Source organism: Meleagris gallopavo, chromosome 5, assembly GCF_000146605.3.
Source record: "Meleagris gallopavo isolate NT-WF06-2002-E0010 breed Aviagen turkey brand Nicholas breeding stock chromosome 5, Turkey_5.1, whole genome shotgun sequence".
Lineage (NCBI taxonomy): Eukaryota > Metazoa > Chordata > Aves > Galliformes > Phasianidae > Meleagris > Meleagris gallopavo.
In genome coordinates, this window is record NC_015015.2 from 23,547,763 (window position 1) to 23,559,647 (window position 11,885).

The window sequence follows — 11,885 nt, forward strand, 5'->3', positions numbered from 1 at the left end:
TAGTTGTTTTGTAGTTCTAACTCGAGTAATTTATTTTTATTGGTGTGGTAAAAAGCCCTTGTTCAAGAAAGTAGAGCTCTAGCAAAGAGAAAACTCTCCTTTCTTCTCAAGAATGGCCCACTTTGGTTTCATACAGAGGAAGCTCCTTGTAGTGCTGGTGCCAGAACAGGGCACTTACCTTCCTGTGAGACATCCTTTTACTTCTCTTGTACTGTTTGTATTCTGCAAACATGGTCTCTTGAAGGCGATGTTGGGGAAAATGCTAGAAGTGGATCTAATAATACGAATCACAGAGAACTGAAAAATGGTGATAGGTTTTAAAGGCTTTCTGAGTCATTACAGTGCTGCTGCTATATATTAGAAATAATATTTTATATTTTTATATTTGGTCCCTTCTGATGTTCTCCCATGAATATACTTGATACAGTTAGCTCCTTTGATGTTGTCTGAGGGGGGAGAAGTTCCGTCCATGCAGGAACCCTCAGGTCAGCAGAGGAGGCTCCCTGCAGTGCTGAGCACTTGGGGGACTTAGGAGTGCTGTTGGCATCATCGCTGCCATCAGTTTGCCTGTGCAAATAGCTTTAGAGAGAGAACCTGTTGTCTTGGCACAGGAACTGTGGTCGTCAGTACAGCCCCCCAGAGGAGGGATTGTAGATTGTTCTCCCCCAGTTTCCTCTATTGTTACAAATAGGCCCAGATCTGGAGATTTCTTGGCTGCCTTGTGTAGACCCCTCAGTGGAGTGGCTTTTCTGTACTGGCTTGCAAAGGATACTTACTCTTGCACACAGCATGTTAACTGGCTGTTGAAGTAAGTGCTCATGTCAAAGCAAATCTTTCCTCATGTCTTGTCCATGCAAAAAAATTCTCGAAGTATTTTTGTTAAGATTACAATAAATATATAACACTTTTAACACAGCTGCTATTGAGTCGTTTGTTTCTCTCAGCAAATTTTGGTTTGAACACACATCAAATCACTCTGGATTGTACCCGTCTCAGCTGATGGATTTTCTCAGGAGTGCTCAGCATCAGAGAACTAAGGTGAGGGTGGTGTGGTGGCACTCCGTAGGCCTTAGCATTTCTGCAGCATCTCCCTCTGCAGAGATGCTCCTCACCTCCGTTTTGGAAAGGCCTGTGGCCTTTTCTTGGTGGTATTTTGCACTGGCAGGATGTTAGCAGAGCATTGCTGGAGCTGGCCAAAGGATGAGCTAGCAGGGAAGGGGAAGGCATACTGCAAATGCTGGGGAGAGAGTTAGAGACCTGAGCCCCCAGCTATGGGGGTCTCCCTTTGCTCCTCACCATCTCTCCTGGCTGCTGAGGCTGGGAAGAAAATGTACCCTGTCAGCAAGAAAACACTTGGATGGGTTTTTTTTTGAGTGTGCTCACTGGACTAACCCAAAATTTGACAAATTTGTTTCTTGAGGTTTAGGAAAGAGTGGTTTAGGAAAGAGTGATGAGCGAGAGGCCGTGGGAAGAGTGGTGCTGCAGAGCGAGGAACCATGGTGTTGGTCCAAGCCTTGCAGCATGAAGCAGGAGTTTATAGTTGCTCTCCTTTGGTACCAGAACCGTCACATGGCCTGTCCTGAGCCGCCTGGGTAGAGTCTGTGTTGCTCTCGAGCCTTGACATGAGCTTGGTCCATCCCAGTACTGGGAGGTCTGTGACTCAAGGCAGACAAAGTGACCTGTTGGCAGCTCTAGGTGGCAGGGCCTGCCACAGCAGTGGTCCCATCCCAGCTTCTGCAGGGGTTGAGGTCTCTCATGACACTCTCTTTCCTAGAGGTGCCATGCCTCTGTCAGATGTCTGAATCAAGGTGGCTTCTTGCCTGTGTGCTGTGAGCGTTAGGCCAGAGCTCTCCTCAGCAGACAGCTATGTCCCTGCCTCGCTGAGCAGGGTCTGGGTTTTGGATGGGCTCTTTCTGTCCAAAGAATGCTCCCACCTCAAACCCATGGTGTGCGGCAGCACCGTGCAGCATGTTAGCCTGACCAGTGACATATAGATTTGTCACAATCCTTCCTAACCTGTGTAATTTGTGCCTGTAGGGTTAATGAGTCAGGGCTGGGCAGCGTTGGTGGGAAAGTTGTGCTTTTATGTGGATGATCTCATCCACATTCATGTTACCTCAGGAAAGCATTGCAGATTCCTTTGTCAAAACCAGTTCCTAGCTGCCAGCAGTGCTGAAGAAACACAGTAAAGGCCAGATTATTCAGCAACTGTCAGCTAAGGGCTCTCTCCTGGTGAGGTTTCCAAGTGCCAGTGGCCTCATGGGCAGGAGGTTGGAGCACATGGCTGGGTGATGTGCTGCCAGCAGGTAGCGGGGACTGCAGAGCATGGGCAGCAGAGGATGAAGAACAGCTGCAAAGTCTCTCCTTGGCTGTCACTAGAAAGCAGCCTGGCATTTTGCTGGTACTGGGGGGAGCATCTTTGAGGATGACCTGTGTGGCGGAGCATCAGACTGACAAATGGCAAATGGCTACATCTTGAAGGTGCTGCGGTAGGGCCATCTGAATTCTCAGCACAGCTTTAGCAGAGCAATGAATAACAGCAGAAGTGTTAGCCTGGCACAGCGGCTGAGCGCCGTTGCAGGATCTCCTTCCCAGCACACTGCTCCAGTTCCTTCTCAAATGCACAAACTGGTGGTCTAAAAGTTCTTCAGTTTTATGATTTAAAAAAAAAAAAAACATTCATAAAAGTCAGCGTTTGGCCTATTTTGGCAATGTCTGCGCTGACTGCTTAAATAACTGTTGAAGATTGCAGACCATCCTGGTAACTAACATAGGAAAAACACAGCTGATTGCAGGCATGTGCACAGTTGCTTAGCATTAAATCTGGAACTTTTGGAGCCATGGACAGTATGAGACATTGCCTGTGCATTTTCTACATTTTGTGGGAAGTTTGACTGAGCTTGTGACCTTATGTGTGAGTTAGGGTGATCTCATGCACAAGAGCTTGTGCCTTTATCTGTGCATGCTTGTGGCCAGAAAAGGAGAGAGCATTCAGGGACAGATTCCTTAAGCCAGAGAAATACTCATGAGCTAGAAGGGAATTTTTGGGCAAGAACTAGTGAGCATAACGCTCACCTCCATTAGTGTCACTGCAGCAGGAAGTGGTAAATAAATGAGGCAAGTGGCATAAGAGAGGAAGTGGTTTTCAGCTGTGAACCAGTAAGATCTGCTCTGAAGTCTTTTAGTCCCAGGCAATTGTTATCAGCCTGTGCATGGCAGCAGCTGAGGCCATTATTACCAAGCCTTTTATTTCCGCTAACAAGAAAACAAGGAGTGAAAGGGTGAATAATACGATCCTGCTTGTAGTTTGTCTTAACAAGGTGCACAGAAGAAAAGTTGGTTGGAGTGGTGAATTGTGTTTCTGTTGTGCTGAAACTTTGCTGACATAAATCAGGAAAACAAATCCCATGAGCAGAAAGAGATCTTTTTGTCAGCACTGTTGGGAGATCCCACGGTGCAGTGTTGTGTTTCAGGCAGTTATTTCCCCAGACTTGCAGGGCTGAATGTCCAAGCACAAAACCTTCCAGTACTGACACTTCCTTCACTTCCTTTTGGACTACCAGTGAATACCCCTGTGTACATTGGATGTGTATCTCTCTCCTGAGTAACTCAGTTTTGCTTGTCCAAGAGGAGAGAAGCAAGGAAATAGGGATTCTCCTAGAGAGGAAGACAGCATGGGGAAGACAGCATGGGGAAGGCAGAAAAACCCTGCCGTATTCAAGATGTCCCTAAGAACAAGGGAGGCCTGGGATGTGAAATAATGGTCGGGAATCCAGAAGTCTTTGCTTCCATCACTAGGCAAAGAAGCTTTGGCCACTGAGAGGCTGTACCTCTATGACTGGCAGAGGTACTCCTTCAGGTTGGATGTACAATGTTGTAGTCCCTTTCCCAGCAGAAATGGACTCACTGGTTTGGTGTTCCCTGGGTGTCCATGCTCGTTGTCCTGTATCTGGCAATTTGCACACCATTACTTATAACTCCATGCTTTCCAGTCTGGCTGTGTCGATGGCTCTCTCTTCAGGTCATTCTGGTATCATTGTGGTTATCATCCTGGTGCAAGGGGGGCTGTAGGAGAGAAGTTTGTGCTTCATGCCTGCCTTGTCACCCTACCCTCAGGTACGTGATCATATCCCGGGAGGAGAGGGAGCAGAATCTGATGGCCTTCCAGCACAGTGAGAGGATTTACTTCCGTGCCTGTCGTGACATCCGGCCTGGGGAGAAGCTGCGGGTCTGGTACAGTGAGGATTACATGAAGCGACTGCATAGTATGTCCCAGGAGACCATCAACAGAAATCTCACAACAGGTGAGGCCCTCTCTTTCTGCCCTTTCCCCAGTCCCTGTTGCCCATCACCCTTATTGCACCAAGTGTAGTGGGTGAAGTAGGTGATGCCCAGGCTGTGCAAGACGACTTACATTTCTACAAGCAGCTCATGTTTTGGCAAGAGCCTCCAGTTCTGCAGTGAATGGGGGTACAAGAAGAACGATGTAAACACTGTCTTGGAGATCATGAAATAATTATTCGTGTTGTGTGGTGTGGTGTTGTGTCGTGTTGTGTTGTTATCGTCTTTGTGCTGCTAGAGCCTGATACAGTGCCCAGAGAGCACAGAGCTCCTCCATCACAAGACTCTGTGACCTGAGAATTGCCAAGCTGGTGGTCCCACAGTCTGGCACTGGGTTTTTCTTTGACCATGCTGCTTTCTCTGGCTCTTGTGAGGGAACTCTGGCTGGTTTTGTGTGTATATTTAAGAGAGATTTCCTTGGTATGTTTGTATGTTCATTTTCCTGGCTTAATTTATCTCCTCTTTCTTCAGAAAGATAATGTGGGATCAGCGCGACATCAGCTAGAGACTCCTTAGTCTCACAACCTTAGAGTGCTTGTACGAAGTACAGGAGGCTTTGTACTTGTCAGCTTGATTCTTCCCTGGATGAAAATCGTTATCTTATCTTAGCAATAGTCATGCTGAAGCAAACCCAGCAGTCCTTTAGGTCATTGTAATGTGAGCAACACAGGAAGCTTTAGAGGAAGGCAAAAATTCTTAATGCATCTGTTCATCTGTACAGTGCTGAGACCTGAAGTTAATTAAGGGCATTTCTTTCCAGGCCTAGCCACAGAACAGCAGGGCCTCAGAGGGGCAGCCACACTAAATATAACTTTCTAATTAAGATTCCCATGTATATTATTACACAGCTGCTGTTGCTGCCTTGACTTGGTAAAAGGTGTCTCCTCGTTAAGCATGGGGTGGACGAGTTGTCCTGAAAAAGCTGGTTGTCCTCCATCACCTTGGAGTTCTTATGCACTTTCAGTGTTACGTCTTGATGGCTGTTCTTGGGCAATTCCCACATCTGAATTAACACGGGTATGAGTGTGTGTTTTCATGTTAATGATCTTATAAATCACTGAGTGGTTAGGTACACATCCCATGCAGATGCTAGCTGTCCAGATGACTTAATACTGTCTGAAAGTACTGCAGAAGACTGACTGCGTCCTCAGAGCAGCTGTGTTGCAGCAATAGTCTAGAGGGGCACCGAGGCCAGAAGCAAGCATCCTGTCCTACCACACTTGCCTTTAGTGACAGTTTGTCATGGTGCTGAGGTTTGTGTGAACTGAATTGTTAACTCAAAGTCTGCTCATGAGTATGTAGAGATCTGTCTCTGGGCTCCTGAGGAACCACCATATCCTATCACGTGCTCAGGTGGAAGCCCAAGTGGCTGAAGAGACCTCTTGGAAACCTCTGACATCTTCGTGAGCTTATCTTGCAGCCAGTAATCTGGAAGTAGCGCAGAGGTGTTCTTTAAAGCGAGCATGACGTGGGGCTGCTGCTAGGCTGGAGAAGCATTGCAGCCACAGACAGGCAAGCACTTGGAGGAGATCAGGGAAGGGCATAAAAATCTGTTTGTCTGCTTTCAGTTTAAAAGACTTTAAATTCCCTGCAGGTTAGCTTGTCAAGTGAAGTGCCAAGCTTTACTAACTCAAAAAAAGTAACATGATCCCCAGGTTTTGTTTCTGTTGGTAGCTTCTGAGCTCCCTCATTAATGGAGTTGAGAACTGTAATACAACGAATTGTTGTGATTTCTAGCTTTCCTGTAGGGCCAAATCATTAGGTTGGCTAGGGGAAGAAATCACAGAAAAAGAAGAAGGATCCGTTCTCTGAATCCCTTCCAGTAGTTGTTACAGTCCATGTTAGGGGAAATGTTAGGATAGAGACACAAAACTCTGCCCATAGAAAATCTCCATGGGGATGTGTTGCAAACCAGATCTGTTGTTACAAATTCACACAAATGGCTGGGGTTCCCAGCTTGTGTCAAAACCCGGCACAAGACCCCTGCCACCCAGGCCAGCCCTTTTTACGGTGCCTTACTCTAACTGTTTTGAGTCTTGCATCTTTTCTGCATTCTTAGAATTGCTCTTCTTAGAGGGGAGTGATAGCTTTTGCTCCGTAACTCTTATGAAAGCATGAATATTCTTTAAAAGCATACAAAAGCAAAAACAACATAAAGCAGCGTCTTGTTTGGGAAGCCATCAATGCTTGAAGTTATTTACAAGATAGAAGAATGATGGAAATTGAGCCAAACCTATCGTCTTTTGAATTTCCAGGTAAGGAAATATGGCTATTCCCTTTATTTTAAGCAATTAATAATTTGTATGAGGTTGCTTTTATTATTTTTTTTAATCACTGAATGGCCATGCTCTTAGATTTTGCTGGCACAAGCTAGATGCCCCATCTTTGGAAGTCGTACACCCATTATAGCTCAGTTGGCAATGTATACCTTGAGACTTAAACGTGCAAGTTATTTTTACTCCTTTGCCTTTGCATTTCTGGAGCAGCCTCCAAACTGAAGGAGAGTAATATGGTTTGCATTCTTTGTGCTGTGGCATACACTGATGCCGGGGTTCTTGTGAAACAGTCTGAATCTCTTGCTGCACTGCTGTACATTCGATACCTTTTACCAAGTCAAAACAGGCACAGGTCTTCCAGACAGCCAAAGTGGCACTGGGCTCTGGGTGATAGGTTCCACTGTCATTACTAATTACTGTCTAGGCTCCTTCCAGCGCAGATTGGTTATACCACTAGGTTAAACAAGCTGCCTATAGTTTCTCTTCTCTTTAAAGTGTGTGGGTCCTACTCTGCTGTGGCTACCCAGGACTGTCTCTGTTTTTGCAGACATGCCCATTAGTAGAGCTCTTCCTCTTGCGAGCCTCGGTTTCCACTGAGTTGTTTCAATTCCCTGGCTTGTAACACAACCTACAGATCTGCAGGGATTCAGTCTGCCTTTTTGTTCTTTTTTTTTCATTTGAGTTTTAGATTGAAAGATGCTGGTTGGTTCCCAGTGATAATCCCCACCCCTCATTTTCCTTTCTAGGAGACAAAAAGTTACAGAAGGAAAAGTCAGAAAAGAATACAGATAATCAAGAGGACACAAGGGGTCCACTCCAGTTCACCATGTTAAAGCAAGGGAAGAGCCCCTACAAGCGCAGCTATGACGAGGGGGAATCCCACCCCCAAACAAAGAAAAAAAAAATTGACCTCATCTTCAAAGACGTCCTGGAGGCTTCTTTGGAGTCTGCCAAATTTGAAGAGAAACAGTTAGCAACAAGTACGCCACTTTCCACAAGAGCAACATCTAAATACCAGGCTGAAGAGATCTTTGAGAGGTGCAGTGGTGCCATGCAGCACCTCAGCAGAAACAGAAGCGAAGAGGAGTGGAAGGCCCCTCATGGATCCTCTTTGAGTTCTGCCAAAGAAGTGGGAGTCCTTGAAGACGAGGAAGAAGAACCTCTCTCTCTGAAAGCAGACAGCCCTACCGAGCTGTCATTGGCTTCTGCAGAAGGCAACTCCCATGAAATTCCTACAACCTCTTTCTGCCCCAACTGCATCCGGTTGAAGAAGAAAATCCGAGAGCTACAGGCTGAGTTAGACATGCTGAGATCTGGGAAGTTACCTGAGCCATCTGTGCTACCACCCCAGGTACCTGAGCTCCAAGAGTTCTCAGACCCCACAGGTAAGCCTTGCCGAGTATCAGCCTTCTCCAAACCCTGCCTAAGGAAAGTATTGAGATGCCTGTGTGCGGTGTACCCATCTAAAGCATTTTGCTCTGAGTATTCAGGTGAACAAGTGTTTCCATGGAAGGTTCATTGTCAGGTTTTGTGAACGAATGGGCAGCTGATGTTGTGGGCACTGTGGAAGACTGGGAAGTATGGGAAAGACTCTGTATGACAACTTGCTCTATTTGTTGCCGCTGTAATCAATCATGCACTGCCAATAAAAAAGACATTCCATTGCAGACAGTTTGTTTGCTGTATTTTTGATGCATTCTTTTTCAGCAGAATCCCATCCACAGTGTCTTACGTGCTACCAGGAAACAGTGCTTGAAAGTCTGAATTGACTCAGTGGTTAACACTGGAATGTGTGCCCTTTGTGTATGAAATTATGTCCCGCTGTGTTCCTCATTGGAAGGCACTCTGTTTTCTCCACTGCCTTAACATGAACATGTGTCCCTTTCTGAAGATGTTTCATTTCTTCCAGGAACATGCTATTGAGCAGCAGGAGCCTTCACCAAAGGAACATTTGGGTCACACCATGCATTGTGCAAATAGTCAGGATGTAATATAATTTCTTTCTGTCTGTTGTGGCATGTTTGAGACTAAGTTTATAAGGAGAAACATCAATTTATGTTTCCTTCAAAGCTGTTATTCAAATTTTAGCCATTGTGGTTGTGGGCAGGGTATGGCCAGCTCGTCAGCCAGCAGTTGACCATCACTTGTGTGATGCTTCTCTAACTCATAGTCTTGGTAAATGCCTTATTATACCTTTTTGGTTTTTTTTTCCTTCTTCTCTTTTTTTTTTTCCAGCTTCAGAAAGTATCATCTCTGTTCCCACCATCATGGAGGATGATGACCAAGAGGTGGATTCTGCTGATGAATCTGTTTCCAATGAAATGATTGCTGCTACAGATGAGCCTTCCAAGATGTCTTCTGCGACAGGACGGAGGATACGGCGGTTTAAGCAAGAGTGGCTTAAGAAGTTTTGGTTTCTGCGGTACTCCCCGACACTGAATGAAATGTGGTGCCATGTCTGTAGGCAATACACAGTACAATCCTCTCGGACTTCAGCTTTCATCATTGGCTCAAAGCAGTTCAAGATACACACAATAAAACTTCATAGCCAGAGCAACCTCCACAAGAAGTGCCTGCAGCTTTACAAGCTCAGAATGCACCCAGAGAAGACAGAAGAGATGTGCCGAAATATGACTTTGCTCTTCAATACAGCCTACCACTTGGCACTGGAAGGCAGGCCCTACTATGACTTTCGGCCTCTGGCAGAATTATTGAGAAAGTGTGAACTCAAGGTGGTGGATCAATACATGAATGAAGGAGATTGCCAAATCTTAATCCACCATATTGCCCGGGCTCTTCGGGAGGACCTTGTTGAACGCATTCGACAGTCTCCCTTCCTCAGCATCATTCTGGATGGGCAGAGTGATGATGTGCTTGCTGACACAGTTGCAGTGTATGTACAGTACACAAGCAGTGATGGGCCTCCAGCAACTGAATTCCTGTCTCTTCAGGAACTGGGCTTTTCTACAACAGACAGTTACCTCCAAGCATTAGACAGGGCCTTTTCCAGCCTGGGAATTCGATTGCAGGATGAGAAGCCAACTATTGGCTTGGGAGTTGATGGTGCTAACATTACCGCCAGCCTGAGAGCAAACTTGTTCATGACAATCAGAAAGACTTTGCCATGGCTTCTCTGCTTGCCCTTTATGGTACACAGACCCCATTTGGAGATTTTGGATGCAATCAGTGGGAAAGAACTGCCGTGCCTGGAGGAGCTGGAAAACAATCTGAAGCAGCTGCTCAGTTTCTATCGTTACTCTCCCCGACTCATGTGCGAATTGAGGGTCACTGCTTCCACTCTGTGTGAGGAGACTGAGTTCTTGGGTGACATTCGAGCAGTGAAGTGGATCATTGGGGAGCAGAATGTGCTCAATGCTCTCATCAAGGATTATCTTGAGGTTGTGGCCCATCTCAAGGATGTCAGTGGCCAGACCCAAAGGGCAGATGCTTCTGCGATTGCCTTGGCCCTCCTGCAGTTCCTGATGGACTACCAGTCAATTAAACTTATCTACTTCCTGCTGGATGTGATTGCTGTACTTTCACGCCTTGCCTACGTCTTCCAAGGGGAGTACCTTCTTGTGTCACAAGTGGATGATAAAATAGAGGAAGCTATTCAGGAGATAAGTCGGCTAGCAGACTCACCAGGAGAGTACCTGCAGGAATTTGAGGAAAACTTCCGTGAAAGCTTTAATGGCATTGCTGTGAAAAACCTACGGGTGGCTGAAGCCAAATTCCAGTCAATCAGAGAAAAGATCTGCCAGAAGACCCAGGTGATCCTAGCCCAAAGGTTCGATTCCCGTAGCCGGACTTTTGTGAAAGCCTGTCAGGTATTTGACCTTGCAGCTTGGCCCAGAAGCACTGATGAGCTCATGAGCTATGGGAAGGAGGATATGGTACAAATATTTGAACACCTGGAGACAGTCCCATCATTTTCCAGAGAGGTTTGCAGAGAGGGAATGGACACCCAAGGGAGTTTGCTGATGGAGTGGCGAGAACTCAAGGTGGATTATTATACCAAAAATGGTTTTAAAGACTTACTCAGTCACATTTGTAAATACAAACAGAGATTCCCTCTCTTAAATAAAATAGTTCAGATTCTCAAAGTCCTTCCCACCTCATCGGCCTGCTGTGAGAAGGGGCGCAATGCCCTGCAGAGAGTGCGCAAAAATAACCGCTCTCGGCTCACACTGGAGCAACTCAGTGACCTGCTGACAATTGCTGTCAACGGGCCGCCCATTGCCAACTTTGATTGCAAGCGGGCACTAGATAGCTGGTTCGAGGAAAAGTCGGGCAATAGTTACGCACTGTCAGCTGAAATGCTGAGCAGGATGTCATCTCTTGATCAGAAGCCGATGTTGCAGAGTGTGGACCATGGCTCTGAGTTTTACCCCGATATTTAGGAAGGAATGCCTCAGATCAGAAAGCTGTTGAATAATTTTTTTTAATCTATACTCTAAACTTTGATATATTATATAAAGTATATATATATATATTATATATATTAAGAAAAAACCCACACTGAAAATTTTAAAATTAAGACGATGTGCGTCTGATAGAAGCTAAGCAGAATTTTAAAGATTGAGACAATGTTTAGAAATTTACTGGTGTCTCCAACCATGGCAGCTGCAGTGTAGGTGGCAACATTTCATTCTTTAGAAGCATGTGCTGGGGCCATACTCTACGTGTTCAAACCTAACAATCTATAAGCTAGATGATGGGTCTTTGTTGGCCTTCTTCTCCCGGCGGTTTCCTTTATATGTGTGTTGTTGGTTTGTTGGGTTCGGTTTTGTGTTGTTGTTATTGTTGTTGTTTTTGGTTTCAATCTCTGCCTCTCTTTTCGTAGTTCAGTTCAGTTATTGAGCCATTTGAACCTTTTCTTGACGACCGTCAGATTTCTGATTTTCGACAGAGCATCCTGTGTGTTTATGTTGTCCCTGGATCTTCCAGCTCCACCTGGTTCTCTGTTGGAGTGGGAGCCTTCTGCACTCACAGAGATTTCTGGGAGGAAGGAAAGGCTGGGGCCAGGATTTTGTTTCTTCTGATTCAGAAACACATGCCTCCACTAAACTGTGATACCCCTTTCTCAGTTCTCCCTACTTTTGAGCTGTAGAGTAATACTTGGCTTTCAGCTCCTTTTATGATAACCATAGTACTAGTTTATCATACGTATATTATAACATGATGTCATGTGCAGATTATAAAATAGCAAAATACAGAAGGCAGGGGGAAATTTTTGCATTTATATTTTTATATTGTAGGAAATAAATA

General features: G+C 45.6%; 1 protein-coding gene across 1 annotated transcript; it reads left to right on the plus strand.

Annotated features, from left to right (window-relative positions):
• The first annotated feature begins 3,688 nt into the window (after nt 1-3,688).
• On the plus strand, nt 3,689-11,042 carry PRDM11 (PR/SET domain 11). Its single transcript, XM_031553590.1, has 4 exons — nt 3,689-3,798; nt 4,117-4,304; nt 7,364-8,002; nt 8,853-11,042. The coding sequence occupies exons 1-4, from the start codon at nt 3,689-3,691 to the stop codon at nt 11,015-11,017; spliced, it is 3,102 nt and encodes a 1,033-aa protein (XP_031409450.1). The 3' UTR covers nt 11,018-11,042.
• Nucleotides 11,043-11,885: the final 843 nt, after the last annotated feature.

Bases quoted from the DNA above. Each gene is read 5' to 3' on its own strand.
- PRDM11 (XM_031553590.1), top strand. From the start codon at position 3,689: ATGGGGAAGGCAGAAAAACCCTGCCGTATTCAAGATGTCCCTAAGAAC. The intron at 4,305-7,363 runs GTGAGGCCCTCT...TTTCCTTTCTAG, and splicing joins CAACAGAAATCTCACAACAG to GAGACAAAAAGTTACAGAAG. The intron at 8,003-8,852 runs GTAAGCCTTGCC...TTTTTTTTCCAG, and splicing joins AGAGTTCTCAGACCCCACAG to CTTCAGAAAGTATCATCTCT.